At 41.2% G+C, this 13,839-nt stretch overlaps 1 protein-coding gene across 6 annotated transcripts in view; it reads left to right on the top strand.

The window, feature by feature from the left end:
- The window catches only part of PLA2G4A (phospholipase A2 group IVA), a 197,882-nt gene that overhangs the window by 115,096 nt on the left and 68,947 nt on the right, over nucleotides 1–13,839 (top strand). For all 6 annotated transcript variants that reach the window (XM_069737229.1, XM_069737232.1, XM_069737231.1 and 3 more), the window contains 3 exons: nucleotides 1,689–1,803; nucleotides 9,884–10,021; nucleotides 11,321–11,410. In XM_069737229.1, the coding sequence (XP_069593330.1) occupies nucleotides 1,689–1,803; nucleotides 9,884–10,021; nucleotides 11,321–11,410 (343 nt within the window). The remainder of the gene's footprint in view (nucleotides 1–1,688; nucleotides 1,804–9,883; nucleotides 10,022–11,320; nucleotides 11,411–13,839) is intronic.

The raw sequence follows: 13,839 nt of genomic DNA, 5'->3' as shown, positions 1-13,839 counted from the left end.
GATCATGGACGCCATCAGCCTGTCATACTCAAGTGGGGTACCCGTCCCGGGAAATATCAAGGCGCACTCAATGAGAGCAGTAGCGACCTCCTGGGTGGAGAAGGCCGGAGCTCCAATTGATCAGATATGTAGAGCTACTACCTGGTCTTCACCGTCCATTCTATAAGCACTATAGACTAGACCTTACTTCCTCTTCGGACCTTACCTTTGGTGAAAGGGTTCTGGAAGCGGTGGTCCCTCCCTAATGTACAATCTCTGCAATTCTCTCCGTGGTGCCATCATGGGCGTCAGAGAAAAATCTAGTTCTTACCGATAATGGTATTTCTCTGAGCCCATGACTGCACCTGTACATTCCCTCCCTTCACTTATGGGTGTGCACATTAATATAGTGCCTTATGCTAATTGTCTGAATAGCCACGTGGTATCTCAGATAAGTCTTCAAGTAATGTTAAAATCAAGACTCTATTCCTTAGTCTCCCATCGTTCTCTAGTGAATAACTGATGCGGGAGAGAGGTACCGCCTTTTTATCTGTAGGTTACCTGTCCTTGGTGGGCACATCCCCTCTCTCCATGGTGCCATCATGGGCTCAGAGAAATACCGTTATCAGTAAGAACTATATTTTTTGTACCCCTTAACGGCACCCCTATATTCCCTCCCTGTTGAATCACTCTTTTGGATTTTTGTAGCTACACCCCTTTATTTGTGTATTTTAGGATGAATAGGAGTATAATTTGTGTGTGCACTAACCTCGGAGTTCCGTCTTGCGCTCTGTAAACCAACTGATGCGGCGAGAGGAGCTGCCCTTTTTATCTTGACAGTTTCCTGTCTTTGAAGGGCAGATCCCCTCTCTCGTGGTGCCATCATAGGTTACAAAAAGACACATTACCAGTAAGTAATATCCGTGTTTTTGAACAGTGTTATAGAGAACACAGTGATACCTTCCTTACTTTTCTCTTGGAATTTAATTGTGTGGTTTTATTTTGAGGGGCTGTTGGCATTTATAATCAACGTGGTTAGTAATGTAATGTCCTTCTAATATTTCTTATTGATATACATTCTTTGTGGTGAATTGTTCCTTTTGAGGGCATCATGCACAAAAATATAATGTATAATATAAGGCATACCATTGCATAGGCATACAGGGCTCATAGGTGTATATGAGGAGATCCAAAGTATACTTCTAGCGCAAAATGAAAGTGCTGTGTGAATTGAAAATTAATTTTTCCCCCCTTCTTTTTTTAAAGGGGTTTTTGTGGATCACTATATTGATGACTTATTTCACCCCTGGCACCCCCACCGCTCAGCAAAGTTCAGCTACTGCTCTAGCGAGAATAAGCTGTGTACAGAGGCCAAACTTGACATACTCTTTACTAGGTATTCTAGGTTACTGCAGCTCCGCTCTTATTCACTTATAGTGGATCTGAGCAGCAACCTAGAATGGTCACTGTACAGTATCTGTAGCCATGCATGTAGATATGGACAAAATGGAGAGGCCACTACCAAAAATACCAAGCCGTGTCTGCTAAATAATGAAGTAGCTGATTAGTGGAGGGTAAAGTATTCTAAAAATATTCTGATCCTGAAAATCCCTTTAAAATAAGAATAAAAAATAAATTTTCTAATATTGATGTAGGGATGAATTTACTTTCAATTGACCATTTTAGTGATGTGTTTTTTCTTGAAACAGAGAATGCACAGCAAGTTGACGGACATGCAGGAAAAAATAAGTGATGGTCAGTGTCCAATGCCCTTGTTTACATGTCTTCATGTGAAGCCTGATGTGTCAGAGCTGATGTTTGCTGGTAAGCTTTCTGGATGTATGATAGTAGATTTTTTGTGACTGTATTATAAACTGAATTCACATAAGCGAAGTATGCACCTGTGATGGTAAATCACCGAGCAGGGAAAAATGGAGCTGATTTCTAGTGTTGTTTTTTTTATTATTCTTCATGCCAGTGCTGGATTCACAGCTACACTGAGTATGGGTTTGTAAAGTCCTCATTACTGCTGTATATAAAGGTATGCTACATAGACCTCTCCTGTCTGTGTACTTTGGCTTGGAGACATGGCAGCTATTCTTCATCCATTAGCTCAGTCAATAGAAAATTAGAAATTGAGAGCAGAGATAGTTAAAACTGGTGAAAAAGCAGGATGCAATCCATATAAAGGACATAAATATTGCTTTTTCTAAATGCTTCTTATTCTGGAAAGTCACCTGAAACTATACAGTAGGTATGCTTAAATGCTGAAATGTAGCCTGGATGGCTTCTAATAACGAACCATATTTTTATAAAACTTCCTATTGCTTATGGTAATCTGAAATAGGCTATGTATAGTATGTGTTGTCTTGAATTATCTGTGCCCCTACACTTTGTTTACAGAAGTCTTGCTACCCCACCACAAATCCCATCGGTGCCCCATTAACTCTGTTGACTTGACCTTTATATTTGTGGTTTCTATAATTTTGACAAGTGGATCATGCTGTGTGAATATAGCCTTACTTGCCCATGTATCTGCTTATGCAGGTTCACCAGGATGCCATAAATTCATACTGCATACCACAGATCTAATGATTGAAGGAGCGGTAGTACTTGGGCGAGTGCTGCAGCTGGTTTTCACAACATGTGCTAAATATCTAATTGTGAAACGGTGCATCCCAAAATTCCAAAATTCTGTTAGTAAAATGTTCAATATGAGATTTGCAGATTGTTTTTATGATGGCATGCACAACCTATTTGGCCCTCATATGTACAATTTAGGCTAGGTTCACACTGCGTTAGCAGCAGCCTGTTCAGCACATACGCTAACGGGCTGCTGTAACGCAAGTGCCGGCGTTTGCATCGCGTTAGCGCAGATAGAGTATCTGCTAGCTCTATCTGTGCTAGCAGTGACGGACCCGGAAACGCTGCAGCCCGCGTCTCGGGGTCCGTCACTCAATGACTGCACATCCCTAGCGCACGCCCATTGTGGGCGTGCGCTAGCGATGCGTCCAACATTGCTTTCAATGGCGGCGTTAACGGACTACGTTACACCACGTTATGCCGCGGTGTAATGTAGTCCGTTTAACGTACCACCATAACGCAGTGTGAACCCAGCCTTAGGCCTATGATCTCTGCATTATTCCAATATGCCTCACTTTTTACCATGATTTTCAGCTCTTGTGCTTGACGCGCTTAATGACTTTACAGCATACTTACTGTAGCTAATGACGTGCTTGATTTCCTACTTTTAAACAAGTGTAATTAATAAAAAAAAGAAACTACCTTGCCAGCCTGTTACTGGTTTTATTTATGCATTAAAACTTTTGAACAATTTCTATTAAAAGTGTATTATCCCATAAATGTCTGTCTACTTCGGATCCAACCTAGGCTAATAGTTCTTGACTGTATTTACTTTGTCGTAATTCGCTCTTAAGACGTAAGCAGGAAACCAATAATAATTATAACGTAGGAGTTGAATAATTTCAGAAAACATTTACTTCTGGCTATTAAGCAAATGATTGCAAATCTAGGAGTAGGCAATATAATAAGTGTCTGACTAAACGCCTAATAAAAAATATCTAGTGTAGCTATATATTGTGACTGGCTGTTAATCAGTCGTTTGCTTCTCGTATAAGTGCTGCTGGGTATTTTACTGCACCTTCCCCCCCATAAGTGTGTGCAATTAAAGCGAGACACTGCATAGTATATACTTTGTGCCTAGTCGTATAAATATATGCATATTCGTGCATCATGTAACAGAGATAACATTCGATACATTCGTCAGTGTGTTGGAAATGAAAATGGTCTTGGACAGAACGCTAAGCCCCAGACGGCATAGTACATGTTGATGGTGCGTCAGTCACAGTTTGAACATGGAAGGAGAGGGTTTTGGGGAATGCCTGTGCAGTGACTCTGGATGACATCTGTCACTTGCAAATTGAACAACCTATTTCCGCATAACTGGTGCCCCAACAATGAGCTGATCGTTGGAGAGATCACTAATAGAGATGATCAAACTCAAACTTAAAAGTTCGGGGTTCGTACCGGATAGTTAGTGTAGGTGCTAAACGCAGAGAGCATTTTCTAGCTCAAAAGTTCTGGTTCTCATTGTTTTCAATGTGGTTCTGGTTCAAGTTTAGGTAAAGTTCTGGTACCAGAACAGACCTTTTAGAATAAAGTTTGGGTAGGGGACGAGAACCCCGAACTCCCACAGGTCCTCTCATCCCTATGACTGTTTCCTCTGCAATCTGCCATTCTATGATGGAAAGTTTTCATTGCATCCTTATTTCCATCATTGATCTCAATGTATATCTGAGTCGGGTCTTCCAGACAAGTCACTGCCTCCTGAGTGAGAGACTTGCATGCATATTTAAAAGGTCTCACTTGAGATAACAAACCTTGCATAAATCAAGAGTACATGTAAATGTAAAACTTTTTAAATAGATCTATAAAAAATCGTGCTGCTTTCTCTACTTATGAGCCACCTCCTCTTTTCTCCACTCTCCTGAAATTGCCATCTTTTCTTTAAAAACAGTTCAAATATGTCTTTGTCAAAGCAAGATGACTGCCAGCCCAGTGAGGTATTAGCAGGCTCGGACTGGCCCACAGGAGAACAGGTAAATCCTCTGGTGGGCCCCAATCCCTCTATATGAGGAGTACTTGACACAATACACCTGACTCACTATGGTCAGACAATGGCAGGATCTCATCACTCACTTATAAACCTCCCAGTGTATTATTATATAGAAGCATGGGTCAATATGGAAATTGGGGTATTGTAACATTTGCATCTAGCTGGACAGTGGACCCTAAGGGTCAATGTCACTGATGGGCCCTTGCCACCCCAGTCCGGCACTGGGTATCAGGTTACATCTCCTATTATACTCTATGCTGAGGAGGGAAGAGCATTCAGCACCATGAGTCATATACATGGGTAGACATAGGCAGATTGAATTGTAGTGTCAAGCTTTTGTGTTACCTCTTGTTAGTGCTTGATTCACAGCCACACAGCTCAGTACTGCTATCTATTGACTTTCTTGTTTGGGTTTTACAATCTTAGTATATTTTCTATGTTGGCCTTTTTTACAGGCGAAATAGTGTGGCAGTGAAATTATTCTGCATTCTTTCTTTAAAATCTTTCACTATTCTCACATTTAGGAATTGGTGGCTTCAGACACATAAATAAAGTTTTATAATTGACCAGTTTTCTTTTGTAAGATGAATTTGAAAAGTTCATTACATATGTATTAACCAGGACTGTAGGCTTTTTTTTAAGCTTACCACATGCCTCCTATGGCTGGGGAATGTACCCTTTGTAATTCACTTATCACACCTTGAGAAAGGCAAGTTCATTGAAAGCAAACAAGTTGTAATGAAAGGGCAAGGGGTGCAGACAATCAGTGCAGCTCTCATATTGATATTAAAAGCGTATGTTTGTGTACCTGAACAGCCCTGCTATTGGCACTGTACCCCCCACCCACACTCTGGGCAATCTGAAGGCCATTGCTTGAGGCGAGATCCCCATCGGGTCTCATGGCAGTGTACTATCGATTTATGAAAAGAATGTAAATTATTTGCCCTTTAACACTAGAACTACTGATGGAGTCATTTTGACTCCTTTCGTTTTTTATTTCTCTTCTGTGACTACATTTTTCAGAATTCCGGCTTGAAACTCAGTGACTTTTCCTCAAATATGATGTGAAAAAAGATTTTGTGAGAATAAATAATTTTGGTAAAAAATTTGCGCGTTTTTTTCAAAATTTACCAAGAACTACTGAAGGGAGTCATTTTGACTCCCTACTATATTTTGAGGTCCTTTTGTCACTAAATGTTGCTATAAAGTTTTGTGCATAATTTTTTCACTCTGTCTTATTTACCCTGATGTTCATATAGATGTAGTTCAATTTACATGTCAACTTTTCACATTTTCCTTGTGTTTTACCTGCTTGTATTACTGTGTAATGCTGAACAAAATAGCTTGTTTACTCTAGGCTCCTATCTTATGCTAATGAAGGGTGGTGTTTTTCTAAGGTCCTAGCAGGAGACAGTATTCTGGATAGTAACTTTACTTTCAGTTCAGCTGAAGAGACAAAGAGAACAGACGCAGACATACGAGCTCTGAAGACTCATACAGGTATGAATTGTTATGAAATAGTTTAGCTGTCTGTCAACTGATTCAGCCCACCTACTTTTGAAGGTGGCAGAACAGTTATTATTTCTTTTAGTTTTCATTTCATTTCTATTTTTCAGCAGGGAACTATATAGAATTATGGAATTTGTGAGGAATATGGAGAGAAGACGTTTGATAAAGCCTCAGGATATTCTGGCTACTTTGCAATCCATACCGGAGGATGAATCGGAATCCGAATTGCAGGAACATGTATTTGATTCTGACAGTGATGAAGATTTCATTCCTCAGAACATATCAAGTGAATCTGAAGACTCAGAAGGAACAAATCCAGAAGGTAAGTAGTTATGTGTATTTATTTGTTCTTCCACACACTGAGTTAGGGCCTGTGAACACTAGCAGAATTCTGGCTGAACAGCCATCTGGATATTCTTGCCGCAATACAGGCCGTACCTGCCCGCTCATGCCTGAAACTCCGCTCCGAACCCCGGGCTGGAGCCGCTGTCAGGGACAGAGCAGCGCTTGCTTACGCGCGAGCACGGCTCCGTCCCAGACAGCGGCTCCAGCCCGGGGTTCGGAGCGGAGCTTCAGGTATGAAACTCCGCTCTGTACCTGAGCGGGCAGGTACGGGCCGGATTGTGGTGAGAATATCCGGTCGGATATTCCGCCGCTAATCCAGCCAGTGTGCACGGACACTTACAAAACAAAAATTCTAAATATTCATCAACTTTTTTCCAGATATTCCAAGCACATCAACTGGGAATCGGGCTCATGCAGTTATATTGCCTCGTGACCATCCTCCTGGTCGTAGACAGAAAAAATCAGCAAAACGTCCCAGAAATGAAAGAACAACAGATAACGATGGCGGCGAAGGTAATGCAACAACAAACACCAGAGAAGGCGAATCTGAAGGAATACTAGTTTCAGCGGATGGTATTCAATGGAAACCTGTTGAAATTGGACAACACTTGCCTGGTAGGCGTGACAGCCAAAATATTCTTCGAGAAGCACCTGGCCCTACAGGATACGCCAGAAGAAATATCATTATCGATAGTCCTTTGAGCGCATGGCGTTTATTTTTTGATTCATATATATTGACACATATAAAGAACTGTACGCTTGCAGAAGCATGCAGGAACAATAATTTACAGTTTACTCTATCTGATGAGGAGCTAGATGCATTCATTGCGATATTCTATGCTCGTGGAATATCTGGCACAAACCGTCACTCGATTAGCAGTATTTGGTGTAATGACTGGGGAATACCGTTTTGCAAAGCGATAATGTCTAGGGACTGCTTTGTTGAAATTATGAGGTTTCTCAGATTTGATGAGAAATCTACTCGATCGGAGAGACTGCAAACGGACAAGTTTGCTCTATTTTCTACTGTGTGGGACAGGTTTATTGAAAATTGTATTGCGTGTTACAAATCTGGCCCATACATAACGGTGGATGAGCAACTTTTCCCAAGCAAAACTAGGTGTCCATTCACGCAGTACATGCCTTCCAAACCAGATAAATATGGCCACAAATATTGGCTAGCTGTTGATAAGGAGAGCAAATATCTGGCAAATGGCTTCCCTTATCTAGGCAAAGATGACACACGCCGTGCTGAGGACCGTTTAGCTGACCATGTGGTAATGAAGTTATTGGACCCGTTTTTGAAAAAAGGTCGCAATGTTACAACCGATAATTATTTTACTTCATTAAAATTAGCTAAACAGCTAAAAAGCAAAGGAACAACCATCGTGGGAACACTGAATAAGATAAGGCGAGAAGTGCCTAAAGAAATAAAATCCATGAAAGAGGAATTGTACAACACTAAAGTGTTTAGAAATGAAGACAATTTTACACTTACAGTATATCAAGGAAAGCCGAACAAAAATGTTGTCATTTTGAGTTCCGTCCATCCAGATGTTGTTGTTGCGTCTGATTCCGCTAAAAAAAACTCCAGAAACGGTAAAGTTTTACAATGAAACAAAATATGGAGTAGATGTAGTGGATCAGATGGCACGAAAATATACCACACGAACATCCACGAGGAGATGGCCTGTTCATGCATTTGAAAATGCCTTAGACTTTGCGGGTATAAATGCATGTATAATATTCAAGGAGATTACCCACCAAAAAATGTCACGCAAGGCATTTTTGCAAACGCTTGTGAGAGAGTTGAGTGGTCCTTATGTCACAGATAGGGAAAAGGGTTCCACGTCCCAAGTTTCTACATGTTCAGAAGTGATGGTTCAAACAAAATTTTGCCAGATCAAAGAAAAGTGCAAGAAAAATAGATCTGTCGGCAATTGTAAGACTTGTGGTAAGTCTTCGTGTGGGCAATGTACTGCCATAAATCAAAGGCAATGCCTAAAATGCGAAACACCAAATGTTTAGAAGGTGAATTCTGCGCCATATTTTCATTTTTATGCTCCTCCACCTACATTTTCTCTGCTTTTTGTTCTTCAGTTGTTGTTTATATGTGTGCACTTGAATAAAAAAAAATATTTGAAAAACGTCTATTATAATTATTGTTATTTTCTGTAGAAAAATAAGAAAAGCAGAAAAAAAACAATCAAAAGCATTACTGTCGGATCTCACAATAATAATACATTACAAAAATATAATTATTAATAAATAACCACAAATGAAACTCTAAAAATAAACGAAAACAAGCAAGGAGTCAAAATGACTCCTTTCAGTAGTTCTAGGCGGGGTCACGAGTCCAGTAGTCCTAGTGTTAAGTACATGGTGGATTGATAAGTAGAGATTCAATGGTGCATTAAATGCTTTAATAAAAATGAAAACCTCTAATGTGCATTTTTTTTCTCATTATCTATTGTTTGTGCGGATTTGGAGCAAAGATTAAAAAAAAAATATATATATATATATATATATATATAATAAAGGCAAAACACAATGATAACATCAGAATACACAACAGAGAGCGAGATGTATATCTGAGATTTGTGTAAATCTCTGACCTTTTAAATAAAGCTAAACCCTCCAATGGATCAGGTTTCCTGTACAGACTAGTACAATGGCAGGGGAAGCATACTTTAGCTCTTGACATGGTGTAACTTTTCAGTTCTCACTGTTCCAGTGTATGCCCTCTTGAAATGTCTTTGAAGGCAGGTCCCATGGCGCAGGAGAGGGTGCAGTTTTTCAGATATGCATTTTGTTTGTGTACTTGTGACTTCTTCTATAAGGCTGGGTTCACACTGCGTTCCCCCAGTCCTTTAGATGGACTACGTTACACCGCGGCATAACGCGGTGTAACCTAGTCCGCTAGCGCCGCCATTGACTCCAATGTCGGACGCATCGCTAGCGTACGCCCACAGTGGGCTTGCTCTAGCCATGTGCCGTCATTGAGTGACGGACCCTGAGACTCAGGCTGCAGCGTTTCCGGGTCCGTCACTGCTAGCGCAGATAGAGCTAGGATATGCTCTATCTGCGCTAGCGATGTGCCAAAGTCGGCACTTGCGTTCTGCAGCCCGTTTAACGTATGTGTTGAACGGGCTGCTGTACCACAGTGTGAACCCAGCCTTAAGTGGAGAGAAATGTTACAGTTTTGCCTTTTTTAATGATACAGCTCAACAGCTGGAAACAAACACCCCTGACTGGTGGCTGTAGTTACATTGTCATGTAGGGTACAATGCTGTTCTCTATATAAATGTTCTCCCCTGGTCTTGCATTATTAGTACCCACTTGTAGCTTTATCCTCTTACCAGTCTTCCGATAATGTAACCATTACAGAATCTTCATGCTCTTTTAATTTTGCAGATTGGGTGGAATTTACTCCACATGAGATTGGAATGGCAAAGTATGGCACATTTATGTCTCCAGAGCTATTTGGAAGCAAGTTTTATATGGGTACTGTTATAAAGAAATATGATGAGTATCCACTACACTTTTTAATGGGTAAGTAAGCCATAGAAAAATCAATATGTAATACAAATTCTTTTATATACGGTAGATTGTTTTTCAAATTTACTACACAAATATGTTTATTAACTGACAATGATAATTGACATTCTGATCTACTAATGTTTAGAGCTCTAACTCTCAAATAAAGATTCGGTATCTCTAATGTGAAAGTCAAAGGATCCATAGCAAAACACTTAGAAGTCGAGAGCCGTGACTGTTAATTGTAACTGGAATCTTTCTGTAACTAGTAGCTTAAAAGGAATATGTAAGCAGGTTTTTGCTATTAAATATGAAGGCCACATAATATAGAGAGCCTGATTCCAGGGATGTCACTTATTAGGCTGTGTGCAGTAGTTTCAGTATATCAGTTTTATCAGCCAGATATTAAAGGTACCTTCACGCTGAGCAACTTTCCAATGAGAACGACAGCTATCCGTGACGTTGCAGCGTCCTGGATAGCGATCTCGTTGTGTTTGACACGCAGCAGCGATCAGGATCCTGCTGTGACATCGCTGGTCGGAGCTAGAAGTCCGGAACTTTATTTGGTCGTCAGGTCGGCGTGATTCGTCATGTTTGACAGCAAAAACGATGCCAGCAATGTTTTACATGGAGCTAACAACCAGCGAGTATGATAAGTGAGTCGCCGTTACGTCACTGGATCGCTCCTGCATCGTTCTGCTGTTGCCGTGTTTGACGTCTCTACAGCGACCTAAACAGCGACGCTGCAGCGATCGGCATCGTTGTCTATATCGCTGCAGCATCGCTTAATGTGACGGTACCTTAACACTGCTGGACTACAGCTCATGTGCAGGCCAGTCAGGCTAATCTGGGCAAAACCATCCCCACCACTGATTAGCAGCTTGATGATGATTCACATTGTATACTGCCAATCAGCAGTCTGGGCGGGTTATACACAGCTTAGAAGTCTGAACTCTGCTACATCTACATCAAAGAAAACAGGATTCTATCAAAATTGCACCATCAGCCCAGTAAGTGATAAATCCCTGGAATCGGGGTCTCTGTCCAAGGGTTGACCAAAACCAAAAACGGTTTCCCATGTTAAATAATTGCAATGTTAAAATCAGACATTATATGGAAGGCTCTTATTCTTTTTATCCTTATTCTTTTTCTTATCGTTATTCTTATCTATCTTATTCTTATCTTTATTCTTTTTTGTTTTTACACTCACATAGTTTAAAAGCTTCCAAGCTGTGCTGTGTTTGATATGGACCCTAAAATTTTGTTGATATGTTGTATTTTCTTTTAAAATTTGTTTGCTTCTGTCTTTGTTAGGTGTCTGGGGTAGTGCCTTTTCAATATTGTTCAATAGAGTTCTTGGAGTTTCCAACCAAGCTAAAGGTGTCACAATGGAAGAAGAACTAGGTAACATAATTTGTGTTCTTTATAGTGAAAAAGTGAAATATTACACTGTCTGATAGTTTCGAACAGGCAGTTTTGGTCATATCTTTCATATTCTCTGCTTTAACTTAACTTTTTTGTTTGTTTTTCTTTGTTAAACCCCTTCATGACCTTGGGATTTTCCATTTTTCCGTGTTCATTTTTCACTCCCCTACTTCCCAGAGCCATAACTTTTTTATTTTTCCATCAATTTGGCCATGTGAGGGCTTATTTTTTGCGGGACGAGTTGTACTTTTGAACGACATCATTGGTTTTACCATGTCGTGTACTAGAAAACGGGAAAAAAATTCCAAGTGCAGTGAAATTGCAAAAAAAGTGCAATCCCACATTGGTTTTTTGTTTGGCTTTTTTGCTAGGTTCACTAAATGCTAAAACCAACCTGACAATATGATTCTCCAGGTCACTACGAGTTCATAGACACCTAACATGTCTAGGTTATTTTTTACCTAAGTGGTGAAAAAAAATTCCAAACTTTGCTAAAAAAAAAAAAAAAAAATTGAGCCATTTTCCGATACTCGTACCGTCTCCATTTTTCATGATCTGGGGTCGGTTGAGGGCTTATTTTTTGCGTGCCGAGCTGGTGTTTTTAATGATTCCAATTCGGTGCAGATACGTTCATTTGATCGCCCGTTATTGCATTTTAATGCAATGTCGCGGCGACCAAAAAAATGTAATTCTGGCGTTTCGATTTTTTTTTTTTCTCGTTACGCCGTTTAGCGATCAGGTTAATGCTTTTTTTATTGATCGGGCGATTCTGAACGTGGCGATACCAAATATGTGTAGGTTTTATTTATTTATTTATTTTTTTATTGATTTATTTTGATTGGGGCGAAAGGGGGGTGATTTAAACTTTTATATTTTTCTTATTTTTTTCACATTTTTTTAACTTTTTTTTTTTTTTTAACTTTTGCCATGCTTCAATAGCCTCCATGGGAGGCTAGAAGCAGGCACAGCACGATCGCCTCTGCTACATAGCAGCGATCTGCTGATCGCTGCTATGTAGCAGAAAATCAGGTGTGCTGTGAGCGCCGACCACAGGGTGGCGCTCACAGCCACCGGCGATGAGTAACCATAGAGGTCTCAAGGACCTCTATGGTTACAATGGAGAAGCATCGCCGACCCCCGATCACGTGACGGGGGTCGGCGATGACGTCATTTCCGGCCGGATGCGGTAGTTAAATGCCGCTGTCTGCGTTTGACAGCGGCATTTAACCAGATAATAGCGGCGGGTGAATCGCGATTTCACCTGCCGCTATTGCGGGCACATGTCAGCTGTTCAAAACAGCTCACATGTCCCGGCTTTGATGCGGGCTCACCGCGGAGCCCTGCATCAAAGCAGGGGAGCTGACCTCGGACGTACTATACCGTCCGAGGTCAGTAAGGGGTTAAACTTTATTGCTATTGAATTTGCGGACATTACTGTCTTTTGAAATTGGATATGTCACCTAATGTTTCTCCCTTGTAACTGAATATTTGCATAGAGCAGTTAGTACTTCACAGCCTCACATATTGTAACGAATGGAATCTGAAGCACAGGTGGTGAAGTTCACATTCGTTTTTATTGATATTTCTGTGGAACCACGATCTGGGGGGCTCCAAATTACGTGTGATTACGTGAGCCCCAGACACCCGTAGTAAGTCCCCCTTCGAACAGGTTCAGAATGGAATGCCTGGGGGACACGGGTGCTACCTCCAGTTAGACCCCAGACACGTAGCAGCTGTCCCAGCGGGACAGACAGACTAGCAGGGTTAACAGATGTCGTGGAGCTGACTGGCTGGTTCCAAGTGTATGGGTAGAAGCAGGCACAAGTAGTACTGGCATTGTCCAGAGGTACGGATAGCTGTATGGCTGAACGTGAGGAACTAGCGTAGACAAAACGGACATCGTCCAGGATAGCCAGGTAATAGGTAGCTGACAGTCTGCGGAGACAGTGTAAGTGGAGCACTGGCAAAACATTTCAGAAGCTGAAGCACACGCTAGCAGACACTGGAAGGAAGCAACAATGGATACTTGTTGCTCCGGCACCCTCCCTATGACGGAGGGGCTAGAAATAGTAATCACTAACACGTTATTGGTCAGAAGTACTTTTGAAAAATGTGCGCTGTCTCTTTAAGAGACCTGGAGTGCACGAACAACCTAAGTACTCTACCCTGGAACCTGCAGGCTGTACGCCAGTAAGCAGGGAAAAGAGAGGAAGCAGAGGCTGCAGCAGGACGGGGTGAAGCCGGCACAGAGCAGGAGTCCCAATAGGGACCCCACGGAGGTACGGGACTGGGTGTAACAGTATCCCCCTATTTACGCCCCCTCTTTTTCAAGCCTGCGTATAATCTTTTCAAAAGAGGAGACACCGGAGCAACTAGGTATAAAACGTAATTATTTTTATTAATAATAA

Source organism: Ranitomeya imitator, chromosome 8 (assembly GCF_032444005.1).
Source record: "Ranitomeya imitator isolate aRanImi1 chromosome 8, aRanImi1.pri, whole genome shotgun sequence".
Classification (NCBI taxonomy): Eukaryota; Metazoa; Chordata; class Amphibia; order Anura; family Dendrobatidae; genus Ranitomeya; species Ranitomeya imitator.
The sequence above is the reverse complement of the archived record's forward strand: the minus strand, read 5'-3'. Positions and strand labels throughout refer to the sequence as shown.